The sequence below is a fragment of the Myxine glutinosa genome, chromosome 6 (genome assembly GCF_964187855.1).
Source record: "Myxine glutinosa chromosome 6, kmMyxGlut1.1, whole genome shotgun sequence".
Classification (NCBI taxonomy): domain Eukaryota; kingdom Metazoa; phylum Chordata; class Myxini; order Myxiniformes; family Myxinidae; genus Myxine; species Myxine glutinosa.
The window spans coordinates 4,486,710-4,498,985 of NC_136266.1; the positions used below are offsets into that span (position 1 = coordinate 4,486,710).

The 12,276-nt window shown below is 43.1% G+C and overlaps 1 protein-coding gene across 1 annotated transcript in view; it reads right to left on the bottom strand.

The window, feature by feature from the left end:
* The window catches only part of BCAS3 (BCAS3 microtubule associated cell migration factor), a 232,449-nt gene that overhangs the window by 187,580 nt on the left and 32,593 nt on the right, over nt 1-12,276 (bottom strand). The window contains exons 5-12 of the mRNA XM_078779523.1: nt 10,286-10,392; nt 9,367-9,448; nt 9,109-9,178; nt 8,728-8,835; nt 7,852-7,928; nt 7,509-7,585; nt 7,020-7,103; nt 6,475-6,642 (exon numbers count right to left, since the gene is read on the bottom strand). Of these exons, the coding sequence (XP_078635649.1) occupies nt 6,475-6,642; nt 7,020-7,103; nt 7,509-7,585; nt 7,852-7,928; nt 8,728-8,835; nt 9,109-9,178; nt 9,367-9,448; nt 10,286-10,392 (773 nt within the window). The remainder of the gene's footprint in view (nt 1-6,474; nt 6,643-7,019; nt 7,104-7,508; nt 7,586-7,851; nt 7,929-8,727; nt 8,836-9,108; nt 9,179-9,366; nt 9,449-10,285; nt 10,393-12,276) is intronic.

Here is a 12,276-nt window from a genome sequence, read left to right on the forward strand (position 1 = left end):
ATATTTTTGCTAACAGCCTCTTAATTAGTGAGATACAGGTTAACGAACTTTGGACTAATTAGCGCGATGTCGCAAATTCAAATGGCCATATCTCTAAAAGTATAACACCCAGAGAGCTGGTGTTGGTGTCATTTTAAAGGTATTTTCATGCCCTATAAATTTGTCTGGGCAACATTTTCCTACCTCCAATCACAAAAAAGTTATCACAAAATATAAACTTCAATCGTGAATCCAAAAGAAATGTATCCTTCAAATTTCCTCAAATTCATCCCAGATGTACCTTATGATGTCAAGAAGCTTCCACATAAATTTTGTGATGGGCACTCCAATAGTTTCTGAGATATGAGCAATAATGTACATGTACGTATGGCATATAGGTTCGAAAATCAGCATTTGTAATGTATTATACAATCATTCTAACCTAGCCATGACAGGGAACACAGGGAACAACCATCAATTGCTTTGAAGTATCATATACTTTCATTTTCAACTGGGCCTGAGGGGAATTCTCATCTGGGGAATTCCAACTGGGATTTCCCATGTGGGTAATTCGAGGTGATGCAACTTTCACAGTCTAAGATCCCCAGGGAAAGCCCAAGTTGGCTTAGTGTAATGCTTAGGCCTGCCACCAACAGAAATTGGCAGTTCACTTCTGAAGGAGCTGCAGAAAAATGACGACTGCCAAGGAAAAGTTCATCTTGAAGCAGAAATCCTGCTGCAATCCCTTTGGAGCTCATGAAAAACCAAAGTCGTCTGGCTTGAGAGCTGTTAGCCAAAAAGCCATAGCCGCTCATCCAAGCCTCAAACTGCAAAGTGCACAGAAAATCTGTACCCAGTGTCGTAAGAAACTGGCAAAAAGACAACCAGGTGTGGTAGAGACTCAGAGTGAAATACCATTACCAGTGACCAGCAGCGCTATTAGCAGTAGTGAGGACAATGATGGTGGAGGTGAATCACCAATACCAGGCAGTTCAGGGGAGTTTGAATTTCATTCTCCTGAAATGGAACTGAATACACTGAATGAGTCTTTGGGATTGATTGGAGAATCACCTATTCCAAAAAAGAGACTTGCTGCAGATAAATATGTGAAATCCAAAACCAAGAAAATCGGTGACACTGGTTAGTGAACCTAAGTCAGGTTAGTGAACACTGTGTACTTGAACTCACTTATTGATTGTATAATACATTACAAATGCTGATTTTCGAACCTATATGCCATACGTACATGTACATTATTGCTCATATCTCAGAAACTATTGGAGTGCCCATCACAAAATTTATGTGGAAGCTTCTTGACATCATAAGGTACCTCTGGGATGAATTTGAGGAAATTTGAAGGATACATTTCTTTTGGATTCACGATTGAAGTTTATATTTTGTGATAACTTTTTTGTGGTTGGAGGTAGGAAAATGTTGCCCAGACAAATTCATAGGGCATGAAAATACCTTTAACATGACACCAAAACCAGCTCTCTCAGAAGACTTTTAGAGATATGGCCATTTGAATTCGCGACGTCGCGCTAATTAGTCCAAAGTTCGTTAGTCTGTATCTCACTAATTAAGAGGCTGTTAGCAAAAATATTTGAGTTCTTGCCGTTTTTCATGGGTCCCAGTTGGTTCCCAAAGTTTTACAAAAATCTGAGAGATGACGGCAGATTCTTTGATGATTTGACATGGAATGGCTGATAAATGAAGATGAGATTGGATGAATCTGTGCATGAGAGAGAGCAGGTTTCTGTGGAAGAATTCCCAGGATGAGTTAATATCAGGGGTAGTAGATATGGGAGACCAGTGCTGAAGAATGATGGCTGCTTGCAGTCCCTGACAATCTGTAGCCAGACTCACTGGCATTGAGGAGGCTCTCTGAGAATGGCCAGGGAGATGTCCACTTTAACAAGCAAATGATCAGAGGAACCGATTGGAGCAGCAGAAGAGCAGCAGACATTCGCAGGGAAGTTTGTCATAACCAAGTCCAGAAGAGAAGATGCTCCGTTGACTGATATCCAGGTCGGGAAATTGACAGATTGTGTCAATCCCAGTTGGTCGCAGAAGTCCTTCGCTGAGGTGACATGGCAGGTGAGAGAGGTACCCACACTCAGCCAGCTGGCATAATGAAAGTTGAAGTCGCCACATATGAGGAAGAGAGAGTTGTGATGAGTGGATATAAGTTGGTCCATGTTGTCAGACAGCGAGGTGTAAATGAAGTCATCACTGTTTGGAGAACGGTACAGAACACATATGAACATGAGGTGGGAGCAGAGAGGAAGCCGTAGCCAGAGGTACTCCTGGGGGTGGGGTGGAGAGAGGGCAGTGCAGGGAGAGTGAGGAAGAGAGTTTTTGATAAAGATAGCAACCCCACCACCAGGACGAGGCTCAGGTCTCTCATACCGGAGGAGGAAGTAACCAGGGAGAGATATTAAGGAATCAGAGACATCTTGAAGGAGGAAAGTTTCTGTTAAGCAGATCAAGTCTGGTTTGTCAGAAGCAATCTGTATGGAGAGATCAATCAGGTTTGAGCGAAGGCCCCAGATGTTTGAGGTCCATACCGTTAAGGAAGAGGGAGGGGGAGCATCGGGTACAGGAAAGGGGAGGTGAGGGTTAGGGTAAGATGAGGGAGGAGAGGGGGGAGAGGGGGGAGGTAGGGAGAGCTGTTGATAGTGTGTCAGAGATTTCAGTAGAGCTAGGAGAAAGTGAAGGATGAGGAGGACAAAAGGTTTGATGGTGATGGGATGAGGCATAGTGAAGTGTTGTTGGAGGGGGCGCAGAGCGAGGAAGAAGGTTGGAGGAGGTTGAGGTATGAGTTGGAAGGGAGAGGAAGCGGGGAGGAGGCAGCTTTGAGGAGGATGGGGAGAGGGGAGAATTGGAGAAAGATGGTAGGGGGGAGGAGATTTTAAGGGGAGGGGTGAAGGGGGGGTTGAAGGGGAAGGGTGAGGAGGGAGTTTTGAAGGAGAGGGGTGAGGGGATGAGATTTGAAGGGGAGATTAGAAGAGGAGGGACAAGGGGTGAGATTTGTAGGGGAGGTGGGAGCGGAGATTAGAAGAGGAGGAGCAAGGGGGGAGATTTGGAGGGGAGGGGCGAGGGGAGATTTGAATGGGAGAGTGAGGAGGGTGTTTAGAAAGTGTTGGACGATTAATGAAAAACGAACATTTATTACAAACTGGGTTTATTGTGATTTTCAAGTCAGAGATCCGTTTGAAATCGATAGAGGAGTGGTGGAATGAAGGTGAGTTCTGAGAATGGAGAAAGGAAGAACTGTAAGAGATTTAAATTTTTTTTGGAATGGAATAATTTGATGAGGAAATTGAAGAAAGCCTTTGAAGTAGAAAGAAGAACAACGTGTTGTAATATAACACTGAATAACACGATGCAGGGGAAAGTTTAAACATATTTAAACATTTTAAAACAAAACCGTGAAAACTATCTGGGAAAATTCCCTGACGTAAAGGGCATGGATCTGAGAAAGAAGGAGAAAGGGTTGAATGAGTATGGTGGAAACTAGAATTGGAAAGATGAGCAACGGCTGGAGAGGTCGAAGAAAAAGGAGATAAAGGGGGCGGGGCGAGACAGCACAGTGGGCGGAGGAGGGGACCGCGAAGCGAGAAGGAAATTATTGGTTCACGAGTTATCAAATAGAGTGACCACTATATTCGTCATGGGTGTATATCTGTGTGTCTGTCTGTCCGCAGCATAACTACCCGATGATATCATCCGATCTTGATGAAACTTGGGTGGGAGGTTGATATCATGATCTAGTTGTGTCCTGCCGAGAGTGGGCGTATTGCGCCCATTGTGGGCGGAGCCACGCCCGAAAAAGATGTATTTTTAGGGGGTAATCGAGTTCAAGCTACATCTTCTCCGAGGGGTTTGGTGTAATCTGACAGGGGTTTCGGTATTTGGTTAGGCCAATGTCATGTGTCTAGCTCCACGGAGCTCGATTTTCATTTTCGCCCCAAGGTCAAGGTCACAAGGTCACGAAATTTAGAAAAGTCGATTTTTGATGGTTTTATTACATTGTTCGCTTCCTGATAGGGTGAAATGTCGTACATGATCTTATATTATCACATACATCATGAAATACAAGTTTTCCAACAAATTTCAGAATCTTCGACCTAAGACCTTTGAAGGTCACAAAGGTAAAATTTTCAAAGTTGTTGGAATCGACCCGAATTTTTGGTATTGTGTAGCTAACTAACCTCATAACTGATTATACATTATTTTCTATCTCATTTCAAGGTCAGTAACCTTCGTTTTGACATTTCCGGGCCAGCACCACACACAATTACATACAGCTGGCTCTTAAAGGCCTCCGCACACAGCGCACTGGGGCCCTTTGTAAATAGGCATGTACACCGCATGTCGGGGGCCGACACCTGCCACGTGGGCCCCTGACCCCCCAGTCCGGGCCTGTTTCGGTTATAGTCTGTCCTTTGTCATTGAATACCGCTTGCTCGTGAACCATCGTCGTCTCCTGACTTGTTATAAAAAAAATTTTTTTTTTTTGTATTTTAGACTTTAAACAAATGGTAAGATGTTTTGGGGAGGTAGGGGGTGAAAAGAAAATCAAAGAAAAAAGCAATACAGCGAAAGAACTAACTTAAGTTTACAAAATACCGATGGGGCGAGGGAAGCCTCAAGGGACCAGGCCCCGCACACAGTGCAAACAAAAAACGACTAATTACACACAAGTTTGCACGAATTACAAACCAAGACTAACTAGAAACACACAGTTTACTATTCCGCAGCTGTACTGGAACACAGGTACTGCTCGCTGCTTTATGGCTTTGATTTTGTTTCTTTGGGAGAGGTATGTTTTCAGGATCAGCCTCGTTCTACGCAGGTATTCTTTGGTAATTGTTTTGCGCATTTTTTATGACAAATTTGTTAGCCCTCTTTTACTCCATGTTATTTGTAAGATGCTTTGTTGCATTTAGGTCGATTTTTATATTGTCTGTTTTTGTTTGTCTACCTTGCACGAATGTGCACTCAATGTCTTTGGAGAACCGTTTCACAGATTTCAGTTGTTCTGAAAGAAAAAATTTTCATCGTTCGGCGTTCGTGGTTTGTGGTTGACAAAGTTGACAAGACTGGGCATGTGCGTTATTTAAGAGATAACGACATTCAAGAAAACGGCTTTGTCACACACATGGGTTAAATTGGAGCAAGACACAAGTACGACATTCAAGATAACGGCTTCGTCACACACATGGGTTAACTTGGAGCGAGACACAAGTATGACATTCAAGAAAATGGCTTTGTCGCACACATTGGTTAACTTGGAGCGAGACACAAGTGTGACATTCAAGATAACGGCTTCGTCACACACATGGGTTAACATGGAGCGAGACACAAGTGTGACATTCAAGATAATGGCTTCGTCACACACATGGGTTAACTTGGAGCAATACACAAGTGCGCCATTCAAGATAACGGCTTCGTCACACACATGGGTTAACTTGGAGCGATACACAAGTGCGCCATTCAAGATAACGGCTTCGTCGCGCACATGGGTCAACTTGGAGCAAGACACAAGTGCGACATTCAAGATAACGGCTTCGTCGCGCACAGCCCCTTGTATACACTAGTTTGTTTTTTTGGGATACTGCCTGGTTTTTTTGATGCCTCATGCCAGGTATTCTAAGACTGGATACAGGACAAGGTAGGTGTGAATGACTATACATACTCTTCTAATGTTCTCAAGTTTCATAATGACAGACTGGAGTGGCAGTATGACTGACTGAATGAATGAATGAATGAATGAATGAATTATCATTTTAAGGCCATTTTCCCCGCTAGAGCGGGGGTTAGCCTTAACAGTATGGCAGTATGACTATGAAATCCTAATAAATCCGTCAGTGCCAAACATTGGAGAGAGCCATGTCCACTTAACGAAGCAACGCTTTGCCAATAAATATTTGATACATTCAGAAATATGATACATTCAATGAGCAAATGAGACTACAGTCAACTCTTTGGTATCGTCTAAGGGTAGCTTTGGTGATTGCAGTACTCATACATAATTGGTGAAAAGAAACCCCAACCCTCATTTCCTTACTTCCAAGTTGATTTTCTGCTTTTATCATTTTGATCGAGTTACATTTGGCATCCAACATATAAAGCTCTTTCTAACCACTGACTGACTGGCCGACTGGCTGATATTAATGTTCGGCACCTTCCGGGTATCATAGAAAGCTAAAATTTGCTGTGCCAAAGGACATCGAAGCCAGTACACCGGGTTATATCACAGAACCATTAGAAAGCATCCATAAATGAAAACTTACGTTAAAAAAAACAACTGTAAAAGCATCCATAAAATAAATAAATAAACCTAAATTTATATCTAGCAGCAGGTCGGTGATGTTTGCCTATAATCATAAAGCTTCTATTTATTATGTACCGACGTATGAAGCATGGTTAGTTATTCCTTACAATGTGTAAGCATACCACACTAGTATTTCAGCAATCCTGACCGCTCACCTGGCCCTGCGCCCTTTCTATGTCAGTGATGGTGACGACACCTTGGGTAAGGGGCTGCCGTCTTGGTGCAGCAATAGCTCCTTCCTCCTCACTGCTTGAGCTGAGTGATCTGCCGCTGGTCAGGCGTCCCACTGCTTCGCCAAACAGGCTCAACCCAGACTTTATGGTCTGCATAAATATACAAATCAAACACACAATAAAATGGAGTGACAGCATCAAAAGGTGCTATCGAGGTCATAAACATAACATTACATTTTACAACATGTTGTCTTTTTACGGCGGTAAACACATCACCATTTCCACGAGTGCATAGGAGATTTATATTGAATTGATTCAAAAAATGAAGCACCGAACTCAACATGCACTTTAATGCATAAAATAAACTTCTGCTTTTCCTTACACAATAAAAATGGACGACTCAGTGTCTACATTCAGCACACTTGACACCAACGGGTTTTGATGAAATTTCACAATAAACGTGCTATAAGAGTGAGAAAACGAATACCGGTCGAGCAGCCGGGTGGTAACACAGCTTACAAACTCACCTTGGCGGCGCTGATGACCGTAGCCGTGTACGACTGCACGGCATCCCCGCTCACACCTCCGTACGACTGATGTCTCTGCACAAGCTGCCGGAACGGAGAATATACGACACAAATCAGGAACTTTTGCGACACACGTTGGAATCAACCCTGGAATTTTGATATGTATGTACTAACTTTTTGCTTCCGTTTAGTTTTCGGATTAGCTACATAAGAGGCAGATCATGGATCTGGATTGGACAATGAAATAGCCTTCGTTGCCAAATGAATATGTCTCGTACTTCGCATGTTTAACATTGGTGTGTGATGGGATTATAGTACAGGTGCAGGAAATGCACACAATTACACAAACACAGGAACTCTAAAAATAACAATTTGTTAATTTATTTGCATTACATCTGATGATATATACAGTGTAAATGATGGCTTCACCCCCACCTCAACTCCCCCAACACCTATCTTATGAAGTGTGCACAGGATGAAGAGACAAACCTTGTTGTCGGAATATGCCAACCATCGAGCACCTAAAGCCAGAGGATTGGGATTTGGTCCAGAGCTTGGAAAACAACCTGTGACAAGGACAACTTGAGTGGATACGAATGAACATCGAATATTCTTTGCAATGCAACACAAACTTTATTTGTCCCTCCGAATGGTGTTAGTCATTCTTAGTTTCAATACACCAGGCCGGCTGGGCTGCCAAGGTGAATTGCTTTCCTCCCACTGAGACTCGCAATTAACGATTTGACGTTAAATCACACAATTTGACAATGCAGTTCACTCCACACCACAGGAAACCATTTTCAAAAAGGGACAAAATTAGATCATCACTTACTTGTGATGAAAAACTTCTTGGAAAAGGAGCAAGCATCAAACGCAGCAACTTTTTCTTGCAATGCGACCAACAATATCCTGAAAAAATAAATAATAGGCAGGACTGTTCTTGTGAATTGATTAATCAGCAATGGGAATAAACAGATGATCAGATCTCAATTAGAATGTACTGTTTTCATATGTGCCAACTGCAAAGGAAAATAAACTTCAGAGTTGACTGCGATAACAGGTAATGTACACCTTTTATATGTTGACATATTATCACTAATGTAACAAATTTGAATAAAATTATCAAGCAAGAAAGTAATTAAAATGTCAAATATAGGATCGTGAAAACAAGAAGGATGTCAGAAGATGAACACAGGTGTGTTTCCTGCAAACATTTATTGAGTTTGTGATCATGCATGTAGAGATAGAAAGAGTCCAAAAATGAACGCAGAGAACCACAAACTATAGGCCTTGCTTTGTTTCAACTGCAGATCGGCTAAGATGATGACGTTACAAAACTAATCTCACCGAGGGGGTTTGCTGTGCTCGCAATCACAATGTTTGAAAAATATAACTAATGCAACACTGCCATGGATTACATGCTGCTCAATACAAAACGCTCATCCACAGGTAATCCACCTTAGCGTCACATGGATTACATGCTGCTCAATACAAAACACTCATCCACAGGTATTCCACGTTAACGTTACATGGATTACATGCTGCTCAACACAAAACACTCACCCACAGGTATTCCATCCACCTGAACGTCTATCTCATCCCCCTTCCCAATATCACTCTCCACACCATCTTCACAATCCCTCAATGACACTATTTCCCTGCATCTCCATGCCATGCTAAACATGATTCGTAAAGCCAGTTCACTCACCTTTGGTTGGCCAGAATGTCAAAAATTGGTGTTTTGAATTGAATAGACTTCACCACGTCTCCCGTGCGCAGGGAGCGCACGTCGACAGCACAGTATGCTTGGCCTACACTGACAAACCCAGGGGGAGGAAAATAACAAAAGGGTCATCAACAGCTATCAACTTGCCTTTTCATACAAACAACAAGGATGTGCAACATGTAATGTCACTGTGCACAGAGGGTTGGGGGAGGGTGGAGGGAAAGTGAGGGCAAGGACGAAAACATGGCCGAGGAGGAACGTGAGGGGTAGAGGAAGTAAGGGGTGGGGAAAAGCGAGGGGGGAAGGGTTGAAGCAGTATGGAAAATGTCGGAAGGTGGGAGGTGCAACATGGCGGCTGTTTACCTCGAAGAGATGCTGTCACATGTCGCAAGCAACGGTCGCTTCTCAGTAAAGAGGTCTCTTGCAGCCAAAACTGCAGCACAACAAAACAACAACAACAACAACAATGGAACCAAATTAAACCAATAAAGAACCAAATGTAGCGAGTGGAACTACATCCGATGCTCGTCATTTACTTTTAGTATCTTCGGCTCAGTTTGAGTTGTTCAATTACTCGTTCAAATAAACGAGAGGTTTGACAACCCGTTTGCACACGATTACCTGGTAACGGTGCCGGTAGCAAGCGTGCCGTGCGCACGGGCCCATGTCGTATAGAGAAGACTTCCTGGGCCTCACCACTCTCCTAGGCAATGACATGGGTTATGGGGATTTCAGTGAAATCAGAAAGAAATGTTTATATGAAGCGGCACAGCCCGTGCACTCATTGTTTTCAGGAGCACATCCAGCATTGGTTCTGTGATTGAAATTCCATCCCTCACTAATCAGCCAGTATCAATATAATGTAATGATGTACAAGTTTGTGAACCATCCACCCATCTCCTGCCTACAAGGTAAGCATGTGCTCCACCAGGAAGCGTCTTATCTAGCGTACATCTGCTCATTCAAGCTTCCTGTCAATGGCATTCTCCATTCTGTAATTACCCTGCACTCGCGAAGCGAAAAACAGGATTAGGCATTCGGTTGCGTCCGTACGTGTGACGTGCGTGTCTGCATTTTTAAAATTAATTTTCTCGGCAACCGTTGGTCCCATTGACACAAAGTTTTACCATAAGTGCGTCTCCGCCTGTATAATTTTTTTATTCATAATTATGTCATGGGTCACGTGATACGGACGCCATCTTGGAAAAACGTTACACCTCCATATCACCGAAACCGCTCAATGGAAAAAAAATAAAGGCTCATTGTCAAATACTCCCCATGGGGAATAAGATACGTTAATGATGATGTCATCGGTGCCTTCATTTTGTATAGTTTGTAGAATTTCTTCTCAAACGTTCATCCATGCAGACCACAAGTGAAGACAGCAGCACAACACCATCTCATATTGATCTGAACACCTATCCGCTCAAACGTTTCTGTTCTGGACAGCACCACATCCACCTATCAGCTAAGGCTCAGTTCTCAACATGTTAACCTTCATACATGTCATTACGTAGGAATGGTTAAAACAGGTTCTCACCGGAAGGCTCCAGATCTGCAGACCATTAGAGTAGCCCAAAGTGAGTAACAAGGGTGATGTGTCACCAGGTCCCGGACATTGCTCAAATAACGAGTTCCTGCCAACATCTTCAGGATAATGGAGAGGGAAAGGCAGGGCAAATAAGAACATGACAAATAAGAACATGCTGCTGCTTGTGCTGCAAATAAGAAAAGCAGCACAAGCAGCAGCAGCAGCAGCACTCTGATGGGGACTGTTAGTGTTACCCAGTTACAAATTTCACCGACTTCACGTCGAGACGACAATTCATACAACACATTACCCCACGCTGTCTTGAGAAACAAGGACATGGGTCGGGTCTAAAAGGGGCAAATTTGATTGGTCGTGATGATGTGAAATGACATAATATTTTGTCCAAGTGCTGCTAAATGGAAGGGTTTTGAAAATGACAAAAATGTGATTTGTATTCGAGTGTTCAAGTATATATATATACACACATACATACATACATGCATACATACATATATATATATATATATATATATATGCAGTGCATTCAGAAAGTATTCAGACCCCTTCACATTTTTCACATTTTGTTATGTTGCAGCCTTATGCTTCCCCAGATCTGTGCGTCGACACAATCCTGTCCCTGAGCTCTGCAGGCAGTTCCTTCGACCTCATGGCTTGGTTTTTGCTCTGATATGCATCGTCAGCTGTGAGACCTTATATAGACAGGTGTGTGCCTTTCCCAATCATGTCCAATCAATTGAATTTACCACAGGTGGACTCCAATCAAGGTGTAGAAACATCTCAAAGATGATCAAGAGAAATGGGAGGCACCTGAGCTAAATTTCAAGTGGCATAGCAAAGGGTATGAATACTTATGTAAATGTGATATTTCAGTTTTTTCTTTTTAATAAATTTGCAAAACTTTCTAAAATCCTGTTTTCTCTTTGTCATTATGGGGTATTGAGTGCAGATTGATGAGGGAAACAATGACTTTAAACAAAACAATTTCAGCATAAGGCTGCAACATAACAAAATGTGAAAAAGTGAAGGGGTCTGAATACTTTCTGAATACACAACAGGCATTTTAAGGCCATTTTCCCTGCAAGAGCGGGGGTTAGCCTTGCGGTCTCCATGACAATCTTCTCCATTTTGCCCTATTTTCTGCATCTCCCCTTGTTAACACCCTTGCCCGCATTTCTTCTTCGACCATCTTTAGCCAAGTCTTTCTCGGTCTTCCCGTCCTCTACTTCCTTCTACATTCATTTCCATCACTCTTCTCAACCAGTCACTTTCATCCTTCCTCAACACATGACCAAACCATCTCAAACTGTTTCTCTTCACAGCATCCATCACAGGCTCCATTCCCATAATCTTTCGCAATTCATCATTTGTCTTCCTCTCTCTCTCAACGATACTCCACACATCCATCGAACCATTAGCATTTCCACCCTTTCCAGCCTTCGTTGCTGCTCTACGTTCATTACCCATGTCTCGCTCCCATAAATCATAACACTTCTCACACATGCAGCATACACCTTTCCCTTCAGCTTCAACGACACTCCCCTCTTCGTCAGCTCGCCACTCAGTTCCCGAAACTTCTTCCATGCACATCTCACTCTAGCAACCGTTGCCGAGTCTGATCCACCTTCTCCATTCAGCACGTCTCCTCGGTAACAAAATGTTTTCACACCTTCCAGCTTCACGCCGTCCCCAAGATCCAACTCAACATTTCCTCCATCTGCAGCTCCCTCTGTGCACACCTTACACTTGAATGTAGCTGCCACACTGGTTAATGACCCTCTCAGACCACTACATTTTTGATGAACCCACTCAGCGCACATTGTACATTGAATGGAATTCACTCCGACACCCTTCCTGCACACAGCACACGGCCACTTCCCAGTTCTTTCCACCTCACCACTTGCCATCACCTTCGTTTTTCCGATATTCACCTTCAGACCTTTTGTCTCCAAACATTCCTTCCACTTGTTCATCTTTCTTCA